This window comes from Monodon monoceros, unplaced genomic scaffold, assembly GCF_005190385.1.
Source record: "Monodon monoceros isolate NGI ecotype Baffin Bay Population unplaced genomic scaffold, NGI_Narwhal_1 Super_Scaffold_16, whole genome shotgun sequence".
NCBI classification, from domain to species: Eukaryota; Metazoa; Chordata; class Mammalia; order Artiodactyla; family Monodontidae; genus Monodon; species Monodon monoceros.
The window spans coordinates 24005123-24031233 of NW_021703772.1; the positions used below are offsets into that span (position 1 = coordinate 24005123).

The 26111-nt window shown below is 36.1% G+C and overlaps 1 protein-coding gene across 10 annotated transcripts in view; it reads left to right on the forward strand.

Annotated features, from left to right (window-relative positions):
* The window catches only part of IKZF2 (IKAROS family zinc finger 2), a 177370-nt gene extending 154592 nt beyond the window's left edge, over nt 1-22778 (forward strand). For 6 of the 10 annotated variants that reach the window (XM_029224995.1, XM_029224993.1, XM_029224992.1 and 3 more), the window contains 3 exons: nt 42-179; nt 8261-8404; nt 14347-18581. In XM_029224995.1, the coding sequence (XP_029080828.1) occupies nt 42-179; nt 8261-8404; nt 14347-15071 (1007 nt within the window). In that variant the 3' untranslated portion in view covers nt 15072-18581. Of the gene's footprint in view, nt 1-41; nt 180-8260; nt 8405-14346 lie in introns of all 10 variants that reach the window. The other 4 variants (XM_029224998.1, XM_029224994.1, XM_029224999.1 and 1 more) reach the window with 2 other exon arrangements.
* The last annotated feature ends 3333 nt before the right edge of the window (nt 22779-26111 follow it).

The following is a 26111-nucleotide window of genomic DNA, read 5'->3' on the forward strand; positions in this document are numbered from 1 at the left end:
ATGAGACTTGACAGCACACTAACCTTGAGTTCTCTTCACAGTGGGTAAACCTCACAAGTGCAACTACTGTGGACGAAGCTACAAGCAGCGCAGTTCACTGGAGGAGCACAAGGAACGCTGCCACAACTATCTCCAGAATGTCAGCATGGAGGCTGCCGGGCAGGTCATGAGTCACCATGGTGGGTAGCAATGGCATTCACCATTTTCATTCTCCCCTACTGTTTCCGTCATTTGTTATGGGTTAAATAGTTCTCTCTACCCTTCAGCATGAAGGTAACATTATAGTCTATTTTAGAGCAATTTCAGGTCACACTCACTTTGTATGGGATTATCTTAAGTACTTTAAATGAGTTGAGCTTTGGGACACTTTGCAAACAAGCTATATTGAGTTTTTGTGATACGCCCAAATTATTCCTGATAGCGTTTGTTTAAATTGCCATCATAATGGCGCCTGGCCTTGAATACACCAAAGTAAGGTACTCTTTACTCTTTTTACATTGGCTGCACCAAAGAGTTCGAGATGGCTTCGCATAAGTCTATAGGTTTTTCTAAAAGAAGTAATTGTTTATTTGTGTATTTTCATTTCTCTTAGGTAAGTGATCAGTGATATAATTGAAAATGTCTCCAATCTGTCTTGTGATTTCTCTTGGAAGTTACTGATTTAGCTTTCTACAAGTATGGGGAACAATCTAGACCAAAATTAGGTGCCACTTCCCTCCACAAAAATAAAAACCCAAACAAAACATCCTGATCTCCTACAATAGCGGGTAGGAAAGCAGTCCCTAAGGTTTATCAATTAATAATTTATCTATAACTAAAAAGTTAGTGTTAGTAAATCATCCTTTTTAAGGAGAGTTATGAATTTTAATTCTTTAGATTTGGGGCATCTCTTTGGTCCTACTATATTTTTATACTGATTGATTTTATTATTCATACAAATATATACAGAAATGTTAACTTACTGATACATTTATATCTTTCATTTAAAAAAGATTTGCCCAGTATTAAATAGTACAGTTGGGAAATCCTGTAGTCACTTTTAAAATATAAATATCGGTTTTGTATTTATAGGCAGCTCAAGGATTATCTGTGAGGTTTTTGTTTGTTTTATATAGTATGTACTGTGGAACCATGTTTATTGGACAGCTAGTGATTGCTTGTTGTTGAACTGGGAATCTTTTATTTTGTTATCCTGAATAATTGAAGCATTTCTTTGTATTGAGGATAGGTTATATAATCTAAAGAATCAGATTTAATTCTATCATTGTTGTGAGTTGAGTCTATTTGTTTTTATATTATTATTATCAACCAACATTTTAAAAACCCTGTCCATGTTTTAAGTCTTTGTAAATTTGGTACCGCAAGCTTGCATTGCTGGGGCTTATGACAGTAGTATAGGATCCAGAGCATCGAGGTTAAAATGGTGGACCTAGGAGTCCAACAACTCTGGTCCAGATATGTGATGTCTGAGTTTGTCACTCATAGGCTTGGTGTGAATTAAAAGTGATCGGATGTACAAAAAAAAAAAAAAAAAGTTCTTTTTACTATTTCAGGGCATTAAATATTAAGAAATAATAAATATTGCATCCCCTATAAAGTTATGTTGCTTACCAGTGTTAACTTAGGCATTTGAGGTTTCATTTACTTACTGAGCACATTGTTTCTGTTCAAATTGCTGCTTTTAGAGGTGGCTTGAGGCAGGGTAGCTGATGGAGGCACGGGGCATGCCAAAGTTTTCCAAAGACACCTTATGGCACTACTACTAGTTTTTCTGTATAATATTCTCTCATTGCAATTTTGACATTTGACTGGATTATTAGTTTTATTAACTAATTTTTCCATTCACAGTTATTTATGAAACTGTGTTGCAAACACATGTGAATATGAAAAATAGAATCTCTCCTAAAAGACCTTATGTTGTTAGAGTGAGGTAAGGCACACATAAATAATTACAGTCAACGTGGCACTATCTGTTGAGAGATTAATCAGCTGTAGAATAAGTGGTGCCAAAAAGTTTCAACAGGTATATTTTGGGGTAAAAAGACTTCTAAACAACTACAGCCTCAGCATCAACCCCCATTCCCCAGATCGCTTAGCCATTGACAGGCGAAGGTCTGTACAGATGGCTCTGAAACTGGAAGTGAGGAAAGTGGGAAAGACACTCAGGTACTGGGTAGAGCAGGGGACAAAGCCAAGATGGAGTGTGTGCGTGCATGGGAGGGGGCAGGTAGGTTTTGATATCATTTATAGACCCAAATATTTGTTCTTCAATAATGGATGGAGTTTTAACCACATAAGTTTATATTACTACTATTTCATGCTGTACTTTTTCTAGGTGTGGTGTTAATAATAAATTGAGATTATCCTTAATCTCTGCTTCCTTTTGTTAACGTGCTTAATAGAGAATTGACCCTATGAGGTAGGAGTCGATAAATGCCATAAGAGAGACAACATGGATAAAATGCTACTACAGTTCATCATTAACCTTGTCTCACATACATGGCTTGGCATGTGACTCGTTTTGGACAGAGCCACAGTGAAATTCATATTTACACCTTCCCTCTCTTAGTATCCTGTTACATCGTATCTGTTATTCTGTCTTTTCTTTCAGAGTAGGTAGGGGGGTTGCCATTATTGTGGTCACCCATTAGCTCTTTGAAATTAATTACTATTCTTTCTTTTTCATATCTGACATTGTTATATTTCCTAGCCTTTCCTTCCCAAAACATGTTCCCACGTTGGCTCCTTCTAGTGAGGAAGCATCTGAAGTCAAAGAGACTTTCTTTCACTTCATTCAGGAAACATATATCGAGGGCTTGCTATGTGCCAAGCTCTGTGGAATGTTCTAGGAATATAAAGATAAATGGATACAATTTTGTTCTTATATTTGTAGTCTGGTAGGAAATACATAAAAGATGAATAAAATGAAGCAAACGCTCTAATAAAGGCATATACACTTCTCCAGAAGCACAGATGCAGAAGTGACCTAACTGACTGGAGAAGTCAAGGAAAATCTTCTTTTTTTGTTTGTTTGGGTTTTTTTGTTTGTTTTTGGAAAAGCTTCTTAAATGAAGTGTTTGATCCATACACGAGGATGAGAAAAATTGCATAGATCTGATAGATTCACAGAAACTACACATTCCAGGGAGAGAAGTTTCTATAGGCTAAGACTTGGAGGTATAAAAGAACATTAACAAGTTTCTAGACGTAGAACATAGTTGGAGTTAAAGGGGTGGTAGGAAATGAGACTAAAACAGTAGGTTGTGATGCAACGATAGAGCTTTACATGTTAATCCAGTGTTTGAATTTCATTGGGGCATTCAAATTCCTGTCTTCTAAAGAACAGTGTCACCAATGTAGAATAAAGGAGAGATGCCTGACTGGAGTGTGAGGAGAGACTAGGCCTGAGAATGCCAAGGAAAAGATGAAGAGAAGCAGCAGGAGAAAAGGATGAAACACTGAAGACATATTTACAAGTTAGAATCGAAAGTCCTCAAGTTTGATGGAAAAGGAGGAAATTGATGACTTGTAGTTTTGGAAATAAAGATAATGATGAATTGGGTTTTATGGCAGATTATCTTATTTGAGAGTTATTTTATGCTCATTTTTCAAGTCTTCTCAGCTTCAAGTAAAAGCTTTAAAAAGCAAAGTATGTAATTAGCTTTTGCTCCTTGCCTGAAGACAAAAATGAAAGTGTGACCCAGAAAAACAGCCAACTTTAAAGCAAGAATATATATTCTTATGTTTATGTTTTGAATTATTTGGTAAAGGGAATTTCTTTATTGCAAGGATGGAGACAATTGGGAACCTATAAACTTCCTAGTAAGCTTGTTCAACCTATTTCCAATGGGTGACAACATTTCCTTCATTAAGATGTTTAGTGAACATCCATTGACTGTTACATCTGTCTCACATCGTAAAGGGTACTAAAGACACAGAGTCAAATAAAATCCAGTCCCTACCTAAGGTCACTTACCAGCTATTGGAAGAAATAGACCAGTAAACCAACAGTTACAGCACTGAGTGATAAGCATCAGATGATAAGCACAGAGGACAGGTATCTAAATCACAGTGGATGTCCAAGAGGAATTTCTAGGGAAAATTTTGAGGGGGGTTTTGAAAGGCAGAATAGCCAGCTGAATAAATGGAAAAGGGTGTTTCATGTGGAGAGAACAACAGCATGTGTGAAGAAATAGAAGTCTAAAAGAGCATGGTGGGTTAAGGACCTACCAGTACTTACGTATAACTAGAGCCCAGTTGGTAAAGGCAAGAGAAATTGGAAGGTGATAAGGCCTGAAAGAGAAGCAATGAACAGGGCATCAAAGACCTGTTGTGCTAAGCAAAGAATTTTGTACTTCACCCTAAAAAGTATTATTACATTTACATTGTATTGCTAGAAATGTGGGAGATAGATCAGAAGAGTCAAGATAGGGCCAAGTAGTCCATTGCGACAGTCTCCTGATTGGCTGAGTTGGACTTAGTAGCCGGCAATATGCAGAAGTTATTTGAGAGCAACTATAAATGTAGAATCTAAGACACATAGTACCTCTATGCATATATATAAGGAGAGGTGATAGGGAGGAGGGGTAGAAGACTGGGTGAAAGGGAAGAAATCTAGGATTTGCCCAACGTGTCTAGCATGGATGACCAGGTAGATGGTAGTGTCATTCACTGAGATGGAAATTAGGAAAAGAAGAGAAAGCTTGGGGAGGGAAATAGAGATTTCAGTTTTTGAACACATTATCTTTTAGGCACCTGTGAGAGACAGCCAAGTGAAACTGTCTAGAAGGAAGTTGAATATATAGATCTTGAGCTCTTGAGAGAAGTCTCAGTAGGCAATAAAGATGTGGGAGCCATCACTATATAGGTAGTAGTCTAAAGTAAGAGATTTTATAAGGTTATATGGGTACAACCTTATATAGAGCATAGAGTAAGACATCTAGAAGACCAAGAACACATTAGGAAGGGGAAGAAAAGAGCAATGAAGCTGAGTAAGACCAGAGGATGGGAAAATGGAAAGAGTGATTTCAAGTGTGGGCACTGCCCAATGTTGTCAAGAATATAATTTAGATAAAAGCTTCTTTTATGTTCTACAACATGGAGAAAATTTGTGACAAAATAGAAGACATCTGTTTTGTTTGCCTGTCATACATGTCATACATGCCCTCATCCTCCTACAGTTAACAAGACTTCTCTTTTCCTTTAGAGAGCTGTCCTCTCTAATCGGCTGAAGCCATGGCAGGACTGTCAGTCTAGGTGCCCTGCCCTCTTCTGGTGGGGGGTGGACATGTGACCTAATCTAGATCCCTCAGACTGTGTCTTCTTGGAATTTGAAATTTGAGTGGATTGTTTGGCAAAATAGCTATGTTGGGAACACTTGTATGGTTCCATCTTTATGATTAATCAATGTGGTGAGATAATGAAATAATGCAAGGATAAATATTTTTATCATGGTTATAACTTCAAAAATAAGGAAGATATTTGGTTATGAAGTTTGTTCTAAGAAGTGGAGTTTGCATATTGGTATTTTCTTAGCCTAGCTGAATGTCTCACAATGCGATTAATGCATTATTGAGTTAACTAGACAACTTGTTTTGTGTTTCAAGCAATGTATATCTAGAAGCACTTTGATGAGTTGCACCCAGATACATGAAAGCAAATAATTTAGATTAGTTATGTAATATATAAAATGTGTCGGATCTTTTCTCAATGGAGACCTTAAAAATATTTCAAACTTGTTTATACAAAGTCAACACTCAAATAGTGGCTAAGAGCCCAGGCTCTGGAGTCACACCACCTGGGTTCTACTCATATATTCCCTGTTAACTAGATATAAACACTGAGAAAATACTTCAGTAAAAAAAAATTGGAAAAAAAAAACGCATTGTAAATCAACTATGCTTCAATTTTTTAAAAAGCACGCTGAGAAAATTACATCTTTGGGCCTTTGTTTCCCCATCTGTATAAAAGAGATGGTAATTGTACCTATCTCAGTGGGTTGTTGAAGGCTTAAATAAATTATCAGATGGAAAGCCTTAAAACAGTACTTAGCACATAGGGTGAGTTTGTTGTTGTTATTATTATTGCTGATATGGTAGAAACAAGACTAATGTTTGATATGTAAAGGACTGTTGGTTGTGAAGTAGAAGTTAGATCAGAGCTCTGCCAAAGTCATTGTTTTCAGTTCATATGAGCTTCATTGAACTTGGGACAAATCACTTGAATTGAGGTGGAGGTGGTGTGGGACAGTTCCCACACCCAGGTTTCGTTTTGAGTCTTAAATGTGTGCAAATATGAAAATTCAAGGTGAGACTTAGAGCAAAACTGCCAAGTTTTAGACTATTCATTTCAAAACTAATTAGTATATTCAATTTGGGGGCAAACCCTGTTAACCAGTTTTGCTGTTTTTTAGCAAGATTGACAACAACAAACTTTTTTCTCTTTCCTTCTTTAGTTTCGGATCTTGGCTCATGACATATTTTCATCTTTGGTCCATTCATGGCCAATTTTTCAGTTATATAGTTATTTTTTAATAATGTAGTAAGTGCCTGTGAATTCAACACCTAAAACAAAAGTTAAAATTTTGACAATAATCTGTATCTAATTGCATGGCCCCCCTCCACATCACCACTGCCATTCCATCCTCCTGGCCCCCCTTATTTGAATTCTGTGGTCATTCTTTCTTTGCTTTTCTTTTTAAGTTTTTTTTTTTTTTCTTATTTTACTTGTTGCTAAGAGAGGACATGATGTTGTGTGTCATATCTGGGGACATCTTTTTGCAGTTGTATATCATGAATTATACCTGTATAGAAAGTGACCTATGTGTTTCTTTGTTTCTAAGTCTCCTCTTGGAATTTTTTCCCAAATTAACATCCAGTAATTACAGAATCCCTTGCCATTAAAATAGAGATTGAAGATTGAATTTTTCTGGCCCATCCACCTGGCTATACTAGGTTAACCCAAAACTTAGGTTGAATATCGATGTCTTTAAACATGCTTGAATTACAAAAACATTTTCTGATGCCATTTTTCATTTCTTCAAAATCAGCAACCTGTATTGGTTATTAAATAGGTCACCTGAATTGTGCACTGGATTTTCTTAACTTTCATCTCTTGCTTTCTCACTCTTAGTGTCTGCCCTTATAAAGGATAATACATTGTGTTTCACACAGTGGGGCTATCCCTTTACAAACGAAAGGAGCAGAATAAATCATTTTACAGTGCATGATGAACAAGTAAAGATATCCTGAGATATGAAACCTTTAGATTTCCAAACAGTGCTGACACAAATACAATTGGAGAAAGCAACAGTAATCAAGAAATAATAAGTTATGGTCCTTCCTGTGAATATTGGTTTTAATCAACTGATCTGGTCTGTCTCTGATATTACTCTATCTTTACTTAAATGTCCTTTGACAGTATTTTTATTCAAAAACAACTTTTATAAGTTCTGTGTCTACACCATAAATGTCAATATGTAATGTCAATATCTATGAATTAATGTATTAGCCCACAGCAACTTAGACTGGAGAGTTTATGTCAAATGAATTAGAGCAGTAGTTCAGTAAGCAAATATGCCAGTTTAGAAATGGATTATGTTGTCCTGCTGAAGAGCTCTTTTTAAAATAAATTACAATCATAAAGCTGTCACCGTTTACTGTGCATGGACATGTTTAGAACTGGATCTCCTTCATGAAGACTGCTTTGTGCAGGTATGTAGCTACTGCCAATAGGGCTCACAGCTCACTCAGCTCATCAAGTAGAAAATCTGTTACAGGAAAATACATGGGTGAAAAAAAACTGATTAAATATTATACTGCTCTTCTGTGTGTCTGGGTAAGGTTTCCTCCAAAACAAATTGACTTACTTAAATTGTTTTAGAAAAATAAACTCCAGAAGCCTTGAGAACAGTGCAGTCTTAAAGTAGTATTGATTTTAATCAATGCTAAAAACACTTTCAGAGGACTAAGATGAGACACAAGAAGAACATGTTGGCCACCAATAGTGGCGACAGTTTATGTCATTGATCTGAGAGAGACTCGGATAAAAACAAATCCTCTGTGTGTGTGTGTGTGTGAGTATACACACACTAGTGTTAAAAGTATACTTTAACACTAGAGGTTATTCTTTCTACTTAACTTTTATTCAAGCATACTAGCTTATGTTTGTATAACACATATTGAGACGGCAAGTCCAGCTTTGTATCTTTTTAAATGTTGAAGAAATTATCAGATTACATTTTTTGTATGGTTTTATATAGTACCTCCTATGGAAGATTGTAAGGAACAAGAGCCTATTATGGACAACAATATTTCTCTGGTGCCTTTTGAGAGACCTGCTGTCATAGAGAAGCTCACAGGGAATATGGGAAAACGTAAAAGCTCCACTCCACAAAAGTTTGTGGGTAAGCATTACAAAGGGTTTTATTTCTGTAAAAATTGATTTTAATGAGCAAAGGCATGTTCCCATGTGCTAGAAATATATATTGGTGTATTTCAGTTCATGAAGTAAATGCCCATCTCTTTATTCCATTATGCCACTCCGTGTGTACCGCATTTACACACACACACACACACACAAACACACACACACTACACACCCTTAGGCATATGGGCCTAAGAAAGAGAAATGAAGGAAAGAGTGATAGTAATCAATTACTTTCTCAAAATGAAATATTATATAAAGTGAAATAACAAATAGCAAGACTTAAGGGAAATGATGTAGCCTACTAGCCAGTTTTGTTCTTTTTAAATTTGCACTAGCGCCAGGTTTTTAAGCTGTTTTCTTTACACAATGTTAATGCTTTTAGTATTTAATCTAGAATGAAGAAATCTTTTTCTTTAATTCTGCATTAAAATACATAATGCAGCAGCCTACATTCAAGATGTTTCATATTTGGATCTATAGTTCATATTTTGATCTTTGTTTTCATGTAGCCTACAGTTTTGAACTGAAAAGATTAAATGTGATGTGTTAGACTTTCCTTTTTCATTTCCAAGCCCTCAGATATTCTTTGATACAGTATACAGAATGATGCCAACTCTGAGTGTAAGTTGTAAAGTATCTCTGAGGATACAGAAGCATCTAGTTTTTTTAAAAAAATGAATGAATAACAGATTCAATATAAAGAATTATCACTATATATGTAATATATATTCTTATAGACTTACATAGAGTAAAAATTAGAAGAGATAAAAATAAACAGATTCTCACATTCTAGTGTCAAAACGCATTATAGAACACCTTGTGAGGGTTGAGTAGTGACTGAGAGAAAATCTTTTCTTTGGTTATTTCAGGGAGGAAAGGGTGATACAATTGTCCTACTCCAATAAACACTTAGAGAAGATTTCTTTTCAATCTAAAATTAAAGAACTAACAAATCACCAAAATATCAGTTTAAGACAAGCTGGAGAGATTAACTGACAAAGTTCATTGAAGGAATGCTGAAGGGTAGCCCCAAGGATCATAGTTTATACTAGGTCAGTTTAAAACTAGCCTCTGAGAGTATACTCAGATCTGCCTTGGGCCCTAAGTTACTTTTATTTCTTTGTGTCTCTTTCTTCCTGTTTATAAATAACTTTTTAAAAATATCATTCATCTGTTTTTAAAATTAATTTGATGGATGTCCATTAAATGTCTATGTCTCAACTAGAGACTAGTATAGCTGGAAAAATATGAAATTTATTGCTATTCTATTTTCTGAATTTACTTAGTTCTGCTCTTTGTAATATTTTCATGTTTCCTTTGACTTAGAGATGCTACTCTCGATTTGATTAAATTCCTTAGAAAAGGGTAGATTTTTTTAAAGTACATTTTGATTCTAAAATAAGGACATTAGATTTTTATTAGAATTTGATGGTATTTTTTCTTTATTTGGATTCTATCCTAGTGGTAATACACAGTTGACCTTTGAACAACATAGGGGTTGGGGCAGTGACCCTCATACAGTAGAAAATTTGCATATAATTTACAGTTGGCTCTCCTTATACACAGTTCCTCCATATCCACTATTCTGCATCCATGGATTCAACAGTATTTACTGGTGAAAAAGTCCTCCTGTAAGTGGACCAGCGCAGTTCAAACCCATGTTGTTCAAGGGTCAACTGAATAACAAACAATTGCATAGTAACTGTTTTTATGATGTCTTTTGAAGTGAGAAATTTCATCATTCCACACTTATTGTAAATTTCTTTTTATCATGTCCCTCAGTTAAATATTGTTCTTTGATTTTATCAAGCCCTCCAGGCCAGTGATCCTTGAACTTTCTGTATATGTTTCCTCCTCTCTTTTCTTATTCAGTTTAGATTCTATGACTCTGTCGTCTTGTTGTCCTTCTACCTTTCTCCTAGTAAAACCCCACTCTCTAATGGAGCCAATTGAGCCTCTTTTCCACATCTACATAGCTGCTAGTAATTTTAGAGAAAATCCCGCAGCCTTATGAATTGGCATCACTGTAAATAAATGAGTAACTGATCTCAAATACCGGTTGTCCCATCCCTACTATATAGCAGCCTTCCTTTAATTCATCCCTGAATAGCTTTCTCTCCTACTCGCCATTTTGGGCATTTCGACCTTTCTCTACTCTCCCAAAACATGGTATCTCACTCCTTGGTGATATTACATCTAGATTCATAGGAAATAAAATCAGTTGAAATGATTTCAGTATAATATCACTAATCCTGTAGGATCACGTGCATTCACATGAATACTTTCTTTCATTGATGAAGGAAGCATCCTTCTTTCCGATTCATTCCTCTTCTTGCGCTCTGGAATTCTCCTATCCCAGCCCCCAGATAACTTACACTATTATTTCCCCCCTTTCTCACATATATATATATATATATTTTTTTTTTTTTTTTTTTTGCGGTATGCGGTCCTCTCACTGTTGCGGCCTCTCCCGTTGCGGAGCACAGGCTCCAGATGCGCAGGCCCAGTGGCCATGGCTCACGGGCCCAGCCGCTCCACGGCATGTGGGATCTTCCCAGACCGGGGCACGAACCCGTGTTCCCTGCATCGGCAGGCGGACTCTCAACCACTGCGCAACCAGGGAAGCCCTCTCACATATATTTTTAACCTCTCCCTTCTATTGGCATTTTTCTTTTTGCATTCAATGTGATAAACTCTCATGATTAAAAAAAAAATCTAACCCCAAACCCAGGTCTCTTTCCAGCTGCCTACTTTCTCCTTCTCTTCAAGGATGTAGTTGTTGAAAGAGTTCTCTACACTTGCTTTCTATAAGTTCTTTCTTTCTACTCATTCCCCAGTCTGTACAACCTGGCTTTCTTCCTTGTGCTCTGCTGAAATTATTCTCACTGAGGTGTCCACTAGCTTCAGAGTGTCAAGTCCAGAGGAACCTTTTTAGACCATCTTAAACCTAGAGAGCATTTGCACTGCTGAATAGTTAGTTCCTTTGGAAACACTCTCTTTCCTTGGTTTCTATGACACTGATCTCTCTTGCATTTCTTCCAGCTTCTCTGACCACTCCTTCTCAGTATTTTGTATGGATTTACCCCAACAGTTACGCAAATGGGACAACAGTAGTAATGGAGGCCTCAATTCATATGCCTAAATATTTTAATATTGTCAATCAGGCTTAAAAACTATTGTGTTCTAACCTCCTAATCTGGAAGACTGAGTTCAAATAAATATAGAATTCTCAGATTCCGTGGAGTTCCACATCAGACCTTGGAGGCATGAGCAGAGCCACCACTCCCTGACCTGCAGCCAGGCCCTTCTTTTAAACCCACTCCTGATTCTTTCCAGCAGCAAAAAGGGGTCTTATGTACCTATGTGTAGACTTTAGTCTGTACATCCAAGTTCTTTTCATATCACACCCCACACACAGCACACAAGAGTAGTGTATTGACCGTTCTTCAAGCCTAAGAGTGTACATACTGGCAGCACAGTTGGTACTCAGGACAATGGGCCCTATGAAGAGGACTGTGCGACACTTGGTGCAAGCTCCCAGCCATTTGGAGAAGGAATTCTGGGGTCCTGGGTACCCAGAGTATGGTCTAGGGTGTAAGCTTCAGGTAAGCACATTCCCTTGTCCCTGTACGTTCCTTATTCCATGAGCAGCACGGCCCAGGGCTCTCTAAGCATGGGGCTCAAATCCCACTTGCCCTAGTTTATGGGCAGGCATAAAAATCTTGATGTTCTTCCAGGTTCTATTTTTGACCGTCTCTTTTTCACACTTTACCTATGCCTGGGTGATATCATCTATTCCCATGGCTTCAGAAGTTACTTTCAACCAACTGATGACTCTCATATCTATATCTCAAGCCCAGATCTCTCTCCTGAGTTTGAGACTATACCTCAGTACTTATTAGACATGACTTATTACTCATAGTATTCCCCAATCTGAATTCACCACCTTTTCCATCCCATTGCTATCCATTAAGTTCCCCAGTCCAGAAACCTGGGCTCCATACTTAATCTCTTTTTCTCATTCTCTGTGTCTAGATAATCACCAAGTTCTAGCAACATTTTCTAAAATTCTCTCCATTCCATCGAATTTTCTCCATTTCCACTGCCACTCTACTAGTTGAAGCCACCATGATCTCTACATCTCTACAGCAAGAACTTCCTAAGCCATCTTGCTAAATAAATATCTAGTTAAGTCACTTCCCTGTTTAACCCTTTCAGTTCTTACTGCTCTCAGGATAAAATTCAAACTCCTTAATTGTTGAATGAGCCTTATATTATCAGATGCCAACTTTCTCATCTATTTCCATTCGCAGCCATATGCAAAGTGTAAGTAATCCCTAGAATGCGTCGTGCCCTCTAGCCTCTGAGCCTTCCTACCAGCTGCTCCAACCCCCACCATTCCTTTACTTGGCTAATATTTGTCATCACATTCTTCTCTCTGATGTCACTTTCTTCAAGAAGTTTTCTTTTACTATGAGTTATGTATTCCTCTTATTTGACCCCATACCACATATCACACTGTATTATAAATGATCCCTAAATTGTTGTCACTCCCTCTAAACTGTAAACTCTTTGAGAATATAGATTAGGTTTGTCTATCTTAACTTTTAAACTCTTGACGTTGCAATATCTTAATTGTATGCTACAAGATAATTACTCATCATATTTTTTCTTCCATTTTCATTACTCTGACCATTACCTTCATCTCATTTAGGGGACATTTCTTCAAACCTGTAATAATACTAGCCACATGAAAGTATTTTTCCAGAATGCAGTTCTGTGGATCAGCATCACATGTTAGGCACCTACAACAGCATACTAAAGGTTTATAAGAACTTCACATATATTTTAAAGAAGGATTTATCTGTAAGATTTACCTATCAAAGTAACTAAGTATTAGTAGGAGAACCCACTGTTTTAGTGGCAGAAGTTTTCAAAGATAAAGTATTCTGTCCAAAGCTGGCAATATTTGAAGGAGAAAAATTTAAACTACTATTTCATGCACCAGACTCTTTTACAGTTAATATTAGATATTATGTTGAAGTAAAATACTGAAGTAAAATTAAATTAGTTGAAGTAAATGTTAAAGGGAAAACTACAAATATCCTTCAGTCAAGAAAATGTATAGAAAACTAACAATGGGTATACATACATACCAGCACCATTGCACATGTGTCTAAATAAGAAAGGGTTGATGCAAAAATGAATAATTATCCATTTCAAGAAGCAAAACAATGAAACATAGTATTTTCCAAGTTTATAAGTAAGTGCTTTGGGAAATATCCTATTTTTATATAGCCCTAAATTTCATTCAGTTTATCAGACAATATCAGCTTTTAACAGTATTTTAATTGTGGCATTTTAAAATTTTCCAGAATGACATGTATTGGATCTATAATCTTTCTCTAATATAGCACCTATATCAACCAAATTAAGCCTACACAATTGTGAGATAACAAGTGTTATAACCAGATCACTCTCGCTTTTATGATCTTTGAAGCTTGGTCACTGATGTTTAAAGTATGCAAAAACAAGTATAATCTCTGACTTACTTTCACCTGGTATTTCTTCTTTCTCCTATAGTGGCTGAGCTCTAGACAAGTGGACATTTTAATAGAGAATGAAAATAAGATAACACACAATTATAACTTTTAGGCTAGATGCATTTTCGTGGTGGCATTAGAACAAGTGCAAATGGCTTGTGAAATTTTTATTACTAATCCTTTTTGTAGATGAAGAGTATTTGTGAGTCTCAGCAGAATTAAAGAGCTTAAATACTTGATCTAAAGAATAAGAGATACCATATTATGGAAAATGGAAGTGATGAGTTAACTTTGTACTTTTGTATTTTTAGTCCAACCACTTATTTTGTTGTGTTCTCTTTTTTCTTTTTTACTTTTCTCCCCCTCTGTCTTTCAGGGGAAAAGCTCATGCGATTCAGCTACCCAGACATTCACTTTGATATGAACTTAACATATGAGAAGGAGGCTGAGCTGATGCAGTCTCATATGATGGACCAAGCCATCAACAATGCAATCACCTACCTTGGAGCTGAGGCCCTTCACCCCCTGATGCAGCACCCACCAAGCACAATCGCTGAGGTGGCCCCAGTTATAAGCTCAGCTTATTCTCAGGTCTATCATCCAAATAGGATAGAAAGACCCATTAGCAGGGAAACCTCCGATAGTCATGAAAACAACATGGATGGCCCTATCTCTCTCATCAGACCAAAGAGTCGACCCCAGGAAAGAGAGGCCTCTCCCAGCAATAGCTGCCTAGATTCTACTGACTCAGAAAGCAGCCATGATGACCACCAGTCCTACCAAGGAAACCCAGCCTTAAATCCCAAGAGGAAACAAAGCCCAGCTTACATGAAGGAGGATGTCAAGGCTTTGGATACCACCAAGGCTCCTAAGGGCTCGCTGAAGGACATCTACAAGGTCTTTAATGGAGAAGGAGAACAGATTAGGGCCTTCAAGTGTGAGCACTGTCGAGTCCTTTTCCTAGACCATGTCATGTACACCATTCACATGGGTTGCCATGGCTACCGGGACCCACTGGAATGCAACATCTGTGGCTACAGAAGCCAGGACCGTTATGAGTTTTCATCACACATTGTTCGAGGGGAGCACACATTCCACTAGGCGTTTTCATTCCAAAGGGGACCCCTATGAAGTAATGAACTGCACATGAAGAAATACTGCACTTACAATCCCACCTTCTTCAGATGTTGACATACCTTTTTTTTTTTTTTAATATTATTACTGTCATTAATTCTTATTTTGTGGACGCAGTGTCATTTGCTCTGCCTAATTACAATAAGGAAGGAAGAAACAGAAGAGAGAAGGGATGGGATATTGTTTCTTGACAACTTGGCTTGTTTATTTTGTGGGAATTAAAGAGCAGTTCATTTCTGCCATGCATAGATGTTAAGGTATATCATGCTTTGAGAAAAAAATAATCACTTGATTCGTAAAGATTCACACCTAAGGATTCTAATTTGCCACTGATGTTCAGGATTATGATTGAAGGCAGGAAAGATTAGCGTTTTCTGGGTAGGACTTTCACAGTTTAAAATGGGATAAGTAATTTTACTGTTCAAAGAAGAATTTGTTTCAAAATGTAAACTTTTTTTTTTCCCTCTAGAGATCATGGAACACAAACACATTATTTTCAGTGATAACTCCTTGGATGAGTTGTTGTTGTGGGCTCTATGTTTACTTCCCCTATGGAATTTATTATACGGTATGTTGTACACTGTACCATATAGCAAAATTTTTAAACTACAGGTAGTTAAGGACAGCTACAAATACATCTGAGGTCCTAGGATCTTATTTTTCTAAACTTAAGCACTGTTTTTCCATAGTTTTGATGACTGGCGTTTTATAGACACCCTGGCAGCCTTACTTTTAACACCTTTAATGAATAGTATTTTTATCTAGTTTTCAGAATAACATGGTCTAAGAGCGGCTAAGAGGCAGTCAGTAGTTTCCAGAAGGGAACTGCTGTGCTTAAATTTGCTTTGGGAAGTTTTCTTTTAAAGTTGTAATGTGATGGCAGCAGAGTATATGTATCTGTTTCTAAAAGTACGCTTATGATTGTCACTTTATCAGCATTTAATCAGTGTTAACCAGTCAGCAGAAAAATATAATTAGACTAACAGTAGGGGGAAAAAAAATCCACTCAGAAATCCCTTTTCTGGTATTTCTCTTTTCACTGGTTTTTCTCAAGCTGTGACCACCCAGTGTTTTGTCCATAGTCTGTTCATCTTTTACTCTTCTAGTGGAAGGTCTATAAAAATCTTGCCATAGGCTATTTCTTTCAAAATCTCCTCGGAGCAGTTGCTAATTTGACCTGAATGTGGTAACTTGAACCCCATAAGATTATGGAACTAGGGCTATTTATTCTAGTATTTCTTCAATAATAATATTTACCACTTTTTGGTACAAGGAAAAGGGAACGTCTGTGTAACCGGTACATTAACTACAGATAAGACAGAAAAGCAAAACATTTTTACCTTTCTTGGAGTCCAGAATGTGACTGAACCTCCAAGCTTAAGTGTCCACGTCCACATTTTTCTGTCTCAAAAACATGCAACTATTTATAAGTTCCTGTCAGAAATGAATCTCAATCCCTTACTACAGAATTTTTCTTCTTTCAATTCATACATACGTTGCCATATTTCATGTACAGATTTTAATTTCTTTTATATGGGTGCTCCTCTGCTTTTTCTTTGCAGTCTAACAGCACTAGAGGGGAGGAACTGAATGAAACTGATTAAATTCATCTTGGGGGACACCCTTGGAGGGGGAACTTACTGTTTGTGTTTACGGAGGACAGGCCTGACCATGACTGGATTATCTGATAACCATTTCTGAATACTAAAATTACATTAAGCTGATAACCGCTGTAAAAAAAAAATCATTACATGGGATGCTGAAACTGTGTTTCTTAATGATGCAAGAATGATGTGAGAATTAGCAAGACTAGAGAACTGTGGACAGATAGGCAGATCTGGCCCCAGTACTGTTCTTCACTCATTTTCTAGTTTACTATCTGCTTATGTAAGCAGCTTCTAAGCACTGACACAGCTAGAGCTAGGCAAAAATGGTTACAACGCAACTCTCTTTTACTAGCCCTCTGTGGTAATTATTTCTGGAGAAATGTCTAAATTGTTCCTTTAACTCTGAGAGAAGGCACCAAAACAGAAATGCAAACTGTTTTAAAGAGAACGTCCACTGTCACTTTTCCTGCATGCTTTGGTACATTACTACATCGTGAACATACAGTGTATTCAAAGGTGAAGCATGTCTTTGAGACTTCCTCACCCACCTGCCCCAACCACTCATAAATAATTGGAATTTATTTTTTTTTTCCTTTTAGAGGAAGGGAAATAATTTAAGGCTAGTGATTTTGTGTTTTACTACAATTCAAGGAAATATTTGGATGGCAGTCAATATGTTCATAACTTTGGCTATGTGTGAGTTTCTGCTGGCATCATCTATGAATTTTTTTCCTGGTTACTATTTTTTATTTTCAGTGTATGAACAATCATGTACCCACCTGCCCTGGGATGAAACTGAATTTAGGTGGACCTGCAGAGTTCCATAGTACCCCCATGAGGACAGTACTAATGCACTCTCCTTTTCTGATTTCATCTTTCTGAGAATCTTTTTTATTGAAGGGACTTAATACTTTTGAGAGTGTGTTTGCTACAAGTGTGTACTTGTACTTTCTTAGCTTTATATAAGGAACAAAAAGAGGTAAAGATGGCTCAGGGTATGGCAGGGACAAATAAGGACAAGATCAATTCGAATGTGTAGGTTAGACAGAATTTTTGTGGACACAGTGCTTCTGGGAAACCCTGGATGGCTATATTTGCATGCTTCTTCATGAAAGGAAATATGCAAGGTGGTAGCACCTAAAAATAGATATGAGAGTCAGACACCAAATAAATCAAGTTTTACATAACAGTTATATGCCCAGTTTATTTAGGTGAGATTTCACATTACAGATTATTTGAGGGGCTTGAAAATAGGTTAGCTTCTGTATTTTCCAGTTTGGCAAAAATTCATCACATTGCTTTGCCCTAATTTTGGCCAGAATTTCATCTCCAGCTCCTGTTAGAGAAATGTGTTACCTCTCTCTGATAGTGGTCAATCACTTTTAAAAAGCCATTCTGATCTGGCTTGTTAAAATAGTGAAAGTGACCAGTAAGCAAACTGGAAGAGATTTTGAGTTGTTGAAACATGCCATTGAGAATTTTCTGGAGGGACAAAATGGGAGAACGAGAGACTAGGATTCAGATTTGGCTAAAAGTAGGGATTGTCTCTCCTACATACATACAAGCAGCTATATACATGCATCATAGTACAGATACACACACATTCTTTTAAAGAAAATTCATGAAAAAAAGCACAGTGATCAGATGTGTTGCAAGAGCCTATAGAGAGTTAAAATTATAGTTAATACCTGAGCAACTTAGTAGGTTTACTTTACCAGATTGTACTGAGAAATATTAAAGTTACTAGTGTGTCTTTAGGACTAGTTGCAACTATTCAACTCAAACCGTGAGGCTTTACTGTGTACTTACAGAACAAATCAAAACAAATCAAATCAAAAAAAAAAAAAGGCTTTAAGTTGATTTGATATAACCTCCAAAGTGAAAGAAACACAAATTACTTTTGAATAGGAAGATACAGAAAAGAAAAATTTTCAACTTTTACTTGTTGACAAATGGAGAAAGACAAGAATGTTTTAGTGAGCTTGGTATTGTTTTGATTTATGGTTTTTGTGTCTGAGTTGTAGACCTCACAGAACCATGAAGTTTTATGATATTTTATAAATGTTTGACAAAACTTACATCAGTTGAAGGCATTTAGATGAAAATGATGTTTTACTTACTTCCCAAATGTTATCTTTAAAGTGATTCCTTATGGTGGAAAAAGAACAGAAAAGGCTGCAAAAATACAAATAAAAAACTATATGCTCCTGGTTTCAAGACAGAACTTAGATTATAGGAGGTACTGGATACATCATTTTTTAACTTTGAACTGTTCATTTTACAAAAAGGGATAAGTTACATTTGTGGTCATCTTTAGTTATATTTTATATATATTTTAGTAAGTACTATCTGTGTGAAAATTATTCTAAAACAGAAAATTCCCCAAATGCAAAAGTAAAGAAGAATGGGGGGGTGTGAAATTAAAGTCTGTATATATGAAAGTTATCTTAGAAATGTTTTTAAACCTCCAGTTTCTGCAAAATAATTAAAATATACAGTAACTGGTCTTAAGATCCTGAATTTAATGTATTAAATACTTATAAAATTTATTTATATTGGTGCCTTTTTAAAATGCATTGAGAGAGTGTTGGTTAGCCATTGTAGCTCTACCACACTTTTATTATGTATTTTTAAAAATCACTTAAAATTGATTACTATATAATTCTTCTTTGCGTTCCTAGGTCAAAACTGTTAGAGGAATTTCCAATACAGAGACTTTCAGCTTATCTGCTTAAAGTAAAAGGAAACTTTGAAACCAGATGTTAATATCTTTTTAGTTTGATAATATTTCTGAATACCATTACGAGATTATGCAGGTAAAATATGAGGTAGAGGGAAATTGTAGCTGTGAATTGCATTGTGGTATGTGTTTTTGTTTTGTTTTTAAGGAAGAATAAGTTCTAATATCATACAAGGCTTTACTAGTGGAGTTTTTGGTCAATAAAATATAGTATTGTTTTGGAATTTCACCTGTAGACTAGTGTTCTGCTAGTCTTAGAACTTCTGTCTTCTAACCTGTTAATGTTTTGTGGAATGATGTAGAGAAGCAGGTAATTAATTCTCCTTGAACAAAACAAAACTGAACAGTCATATCACATTGTTGTTCTCCAAAGCATAATCTCAAATGGTTTCCTACCATGGTTGTGTATTACTTGCAATGGATGTGTTAAAATATGACAGCTTTTTTAAAAATGAGCTGCTTGTTATTCAAAGCAAATGTCATATGACCAAGAAGCTGTGATAATCTAGTGTTTCTTTTTATCATAGTGTATTGCTAGGCCAAATAATGACATCTTGAATATTTTTACATTTATTGCAGAAACCTAAAATTTTGGAATTTCCATAAGGTTTTTATGTAACATTGTATTTTTAGCCTTTCAGTTTCCTCTTGCTGTACTGTAAGTTTGTGGATATTTTTCACACACACTCTTAGAAATAAGTTCCTAATTCTGTTTACGGGGTTCTTCTCCTGTAACATGGCATTTGTATATTTTCTGTATAAATTTGTTGTGAATTAACCTTTATCCCATACAGAGAGTGGTACATGAATGACTAGTTTTCTAAGATGTCCTTTTTATTGTGAATAAAGTATAAAATTTAGAGGCCCTCTGCTAAGCCACATAAAGTACAGCATAAAACTTCATATAGGTACAGATAAGCCAGTTTGCAGTTAATCGGGCCCTTCAAATTACCTCAAGTGACACACAGTAAGGAAAGCTTCTTGAACGGGTGGAGGTCACTGAATCCCCAACTATGCACTTATCAGGATTCTACTTAATTTACTGGAAATGGATTTTTTTTTTTTTTTAATGAATACACTGTAACAAGGGAAAGACTCTGGGTTTTGTTTTTTGTTGTTTTATTCTTCTGTGTTTGTTTTTTAAGTAGTTCAATTTCTGAAACTGTGATAAAACATTTTGACTGTCAAGCACACTCAGATTTTAACATAAATCACTTCCCCTTCTATGTAGTGAAGTTCTTTGTGATCTCTTAAATTTTGTCTACTCTCCCCACCTCTTTTCTTTTCTCTGTCCACGTTCCCTCCATCATTGTCTCTGGACATCTCTGCCTCTCTCTCCCTCTACTAGTTTGAGGATTAGGTCAACTCTTATTTCCAATTCACAGGTCTCTTAAGTCTTAATTTTTTGTGTATGATTTTTGTTGGCTGTATAATCTGCTGACATATTTTTTATACTCAAGTGCAGTTTTATAATTTTTTTAAAAAGGTCGTTGGCTTAAAACTAGTGAGGTATATAACCCTTGCGTTACTTTCACTTTCAAATATTGGGTATCTAAAATATGACTTCAGAGATTATGTAATCATAATAACATGATATGTTTGCCTTCCTTTTTTGCTGGATTTTGTGTTATGATTCGCTTTTCTTCCTAAAATGTGTATTATGAGAGATTAAACAATTTTTTTGCAAGAATTTAGAAAGATGTTAAAAATCTGAAGCAAAAAGTCTTAACTATCTCCCAGTTGGGAGAAAATGCTTTAACATTACTATAATAATATTCCAGGTTTGGAGTGGGCTCTCCAGGCGCCACCTTTGCTCTTAACAGTTGACCTTTTAGACCATGTGTTATTTGCAATCCCAGAATGATTGCTTCTGCTATGTAGTTTAAAAGATGTTTTCTTTTCTCTCTGTACAAGTGCAATACTTTTCTTGAAGTCTTAAAAACTATGGTTATTTTTCTCCTTCTTTCTTTAGTTAAAGACAAAAAGAAACCCTTGAAAATTATGGTATGTTAGTTAAAGGACACAACAAGCAAAAAGAAAAACACTCCACAGTCAAAAGATTAGAGAACGTGGAAACTGCTGGTCTAATCTCATGGTATCTCTATTTAGGCTAAATTTTCTTTGCAATTAGTAATCTTTTGCCTAAGAAATGTGCCCTAAAGTTGAAATTCTTAGAGACTGAATTTTTTTCTTAGACCCTTACCCAGTGTTTTAAATTAAGAACCTAGTATTTTTTTATTTCTCTATTCTCCTTTTGGAAATGAATTTTAAAATAAAAGTAAAGCACTTAGCTCAATTTTAAACACTTACCTATCACCTATTGGAGAAAATTTTTAAGAAATATTTGGAGCACTCTTGTTTTCATACAAACTTAAGTAAGAGGTATTTTTCATATCATACATATTTATATGTAGTATTCTGATTTTCTTTTTTTTATACATACCTGTGTCCCTGTAGTAAAACTGCTGTAATGTAAATACATATTTGGTTTAAAAGATAACATTTCTTTGGCATTTATTTTAAAGGCAGTTACTGCATTTGTACAGTATATGTCTTGGCCATTTTAGATTTTTTTTCTTTAACAATACCAAAGGTAATTAGACTACTTTAAAAACTAATTGCTTGACAGTTTCTAGGATATTTTAAGTTTTAGAAGCGAAAAAAAAATAGGTCAAACCAGTAAACCTCATTTTTTTTCAAACTAATAATTTGGGAAAATAAAAACTATTGTTTAAAAAAGATATATATATATATATATAAATATATATGTAAAATTAAAATTCCAGACCTTGTGTGTCAGGTTTGCTCAGTGTAATGTAGTTTTTTTAAGGCTCAAATACCATACCTCAGAAAATGAGGTTTACTACGGAAATACTGAAACAGTCTTTGCAGCTGTGTGACAAGTCACTCTGCTATATACCAGTTTGGAGACCTCCGCTAACAGTTTTGTCACTGCAGACTAAAATGTGGGACTTGTATTTTCTTTGTTTTTAATGCACACACATACATGTTCTGTGCATGTATGTGGGTATTGTGTATACGTGTATGAGTGTTGTATATGCATGTGTGAGTGTGTGTCTGTATGTATGTACAACTAAAGAAGCTGCAGAAACTTTGTAATACTTTGTGAAAAGGATTATATTATAAAGGTTTGTACTGTCTGAGTGCACAGCTACTGGAATAAATTTAGGGAATCTCAGGAACAAGCATATAATTTGTCCAAGATTTATTTCTTCTCAGAAGTGTAAGTGCAGTTTTTAATTCTGTATATTATTTAATATTTTACCAATAAAATAAACTTCTGACATAAAAAGTTTGCTATAAAAACTTTCTGGCGAAAATTCTGTACACAAACATCTTTCAAATACAGAAAACTGAACTATTGAATCATATCAGGCTTAGGTTATCATTGCCATTGTGTATACATGTCATGCTTTCTGACCCAGAGATTTGGGTACATGTGAGATCAGAAACCTCCATCATTACTAGGTAGTCCACCAAAGCAGAGAACAAAGTAACCTATGTTTTGTTAAGGATGACCTCTCTTTTCTCTTCAGGCAGTTTTCATATATATCTTATTTTACCCTTAAAACGAATCTTAAAGGTATGTATGTCAGAGCCTATCCCCTATTTATAGAAGAAAAAAGTAAGACCTGAGGGAAGAAAGTTGGGACTTGCTCCAGAGTACAGAGTAAATTACACAAGCCGTCCAAGTAATGGTCAATCACCATATTAGAAACCAGCATTTCTTAGGAATCAGACCAAGATTAGATTAAGGGTTAAGTCATGAGGTTGTTCAATCACATAGGCAAAAATGGGTTTTCTGTTATACTACCACTTCAGGTTATACCACCACCATGTGAGTTGTAATCTCCTCAAATTTTACAAATATGGTTTGTTTTAACATAAGGTTTGTTGTTACAAATGTCTTCATAACTGGAAACGTAAAAGAGCACATATGATTATAAACTCATTTTATTGAGCTTTAGCTATCTTTTACCCCCATGCCAAGTTAAAGTCCACCATCACATTTGAGATGGCTGTTAGAATTTTCCTTCATCCATAAGTATTAGAATTTTATGAACATTTATCACATTCCCCAATAATTTCACTTCCACATGCCACAGAGAATGAAAAATGCTACATATTCAAATGAAATGTTACTTCATTGACCAGCCTTTAATCCAAAATACGAACCTACCTTGTGGGGGAAAAGTGCAAACAAATGAAGTAGCAAGGTTTAAAAGTGTTAAGTTTATGAAGGATCCCTTCAAGATCAGCAAGAAATATCAAATTCTCCTGACTTATAGTATCGACAGAAGCAAAATGAAAAAGATTTTTTAAGCCTGCCATATGTTCTTGATTCTTCTATTGCAGTAGAGTCAGAGAAATGATAAATAATTGAAATCTTGATATGCTTGTAAGACTTTATCAACATGCTCAAGCCCAAGGGTTCCCTGGGGTGTGAGCCACCTGGTGAAGGAAGTTCATTTTTAGCATTTTAGCAACTCTGCCACTCTGCCTCTTGCTATTAGGGAGTACTAAGATGGATCCATGTAACATTCAACAAAACCTCATGTTTCTTTAATAGCCCTACTAACAGTTCCCGATGTGATTTTTTTTTTTTTTTTTTAACTTCTCACTAGAGATACCAACAAGGATAACAACTGGTAAAACTGAATCTTGCTGCTTTTCTCTGGTTTGGCACAAAACTTGGGTGCTTCCATAAACTAGCCTAACAGGCAGAGGGGAGGAATTGATAAAGAGTATAAAGTACCCATAATTCCATATAAAAATGGGGAAAATAAAGGGAGATCCCAGAAAATAAACAGATGCTCAATCTGAGAAAAAGAAATGTTAGCCTTTTTCTTTTTGTCCTTACTGCTGCTCTACAATCCCAAAACATGTCTTAGATCAGACCAACTACTTCTAACTTGAAGTTTTGTCAGGCACAGGACAAATCCCTCAAAACACAAGGAGGGGGAAGGGTAAGCTGGGACAAAGTGAGAGAGCATTGACATTACATTTGGTATATACACTACCAAATGTAAAATAGCTAGTGGGAAGCAGCTACGTAGCACAGGGAGATCAGCTCCGTGCTTTGTGACCACCTAGAGGGGTGGGATAGGGAGGGTGGGCGGGAGATGCAAGAAGGAGGGGATATGGGGATATATGTATATGTATAACTGATTCACTCTGTTATATAGCAGAAACGAACACAACATTGTAAAGCAATTATACTCCAATAAAGATTTAAAAAAAAAAACAGTAGAAACAGCTGCTGCGCATATAGTGTTGAGTTGTTTGTTCTAGAAGCCCTTAAAAGAGCTATGTGAACCTGATCATCTGACCCATTGGAACATATGCAAAGAAGCAAGATTTTTAAATGCACAGGAAGAACCAAAGGTAAAAATGAAGGTAAGGGTGTATGTGTGGGGCACTACTGGGCCTTAGGTAAGCCTATGCCTAAAGAGGCAAGAGTCATGCAGTATTGTCATTTTACCTCAGCTGATGGAGATTGGGATCAGAATCAGCTGTCTCCACTGGGAGGGTTTTGTGAAATCCCTTGATAGGGAAGTAGAATTTAAGAGGGAATGGGAATAAAGTCCCTATTATCTCAAAGCCCTGGGCCCTCGTATTGGTTCTGGTTTGGTGGATATAAAAGCTTGAGAGACTATGGCCCACACAGCTTTTGCAAATGATGGGGAAGTTTCTAACATTCCCCATTCAGAAGTAGGGATGGGGAGACCTAGGGCATTTGGCTATTAGAGCAATAAAAGTGGATGTGTATCTTGGAAGCAGAATATCCCAGTCTAGGGAGTAAGTGGCCTTATTTTCTTTCCTATTTTTTTCCTTCTTCCCCTGTTTTTTCTCATGATGTCATGTAGTTCATCTACATCTCTTTCCAGCGTCTTTCTCACCGCCCTCCTCATCTGTGTCCGCACCAACCTTTTCTCTTTCCCCTCTCTTCTCAACATAACCTGTTGCACCATTTGCTCTGTTCTTCTTCACCCTGTCACAATTCTGATTAATCTGAAATACAGCCATTTTTAATATAAGTAACTTAGTGCAACCAGGATATGAGTTTTAAGCATGCTTTTTTACAAGGACTTTACAAATTAGCACAGCTGTTAACTGGATTTATCTAATTTACTCTCAAAGTTCTCATGGAAATTGTAGGCTACCTGATACTTTATTAATAACAGGTTCAGGTTGTTGTGATTTTGTTCATAAACACCCCCAATAAGTGAAAAAGCTAAAGCTAGACTCTTAATTCCGTATATACTTAGTCCAGTGTTTCATTTCAAAAGAAGTTTATTCAGCATTTGATTGATAAGCCCCACTAATAAAGGGGAATAACAGATTTATAGTCTGAATGTTTGTGTCCACCCAAAATTCACATGGTGAAATTGCAATGTTAATTTGATGGTATTAGGAGGAGGTGTCTCTGGGAGGTGATCAGGTCATGAGAGTGGAGCCCTCATGAATGGGATTAATTCCCTTAAAAAAGAGACCTCACAGAGCTCCCTAGTGCCTTCCACTATGTGAGGACACAGCAAGAAGGCACCAGCTATGAACCGGGAAGAGGACCTTCACCAGAATGCGAACATACTAGTGCCTTGATCTTGGAATTTCAGCCTCCAGAATTGTGAGAAATAA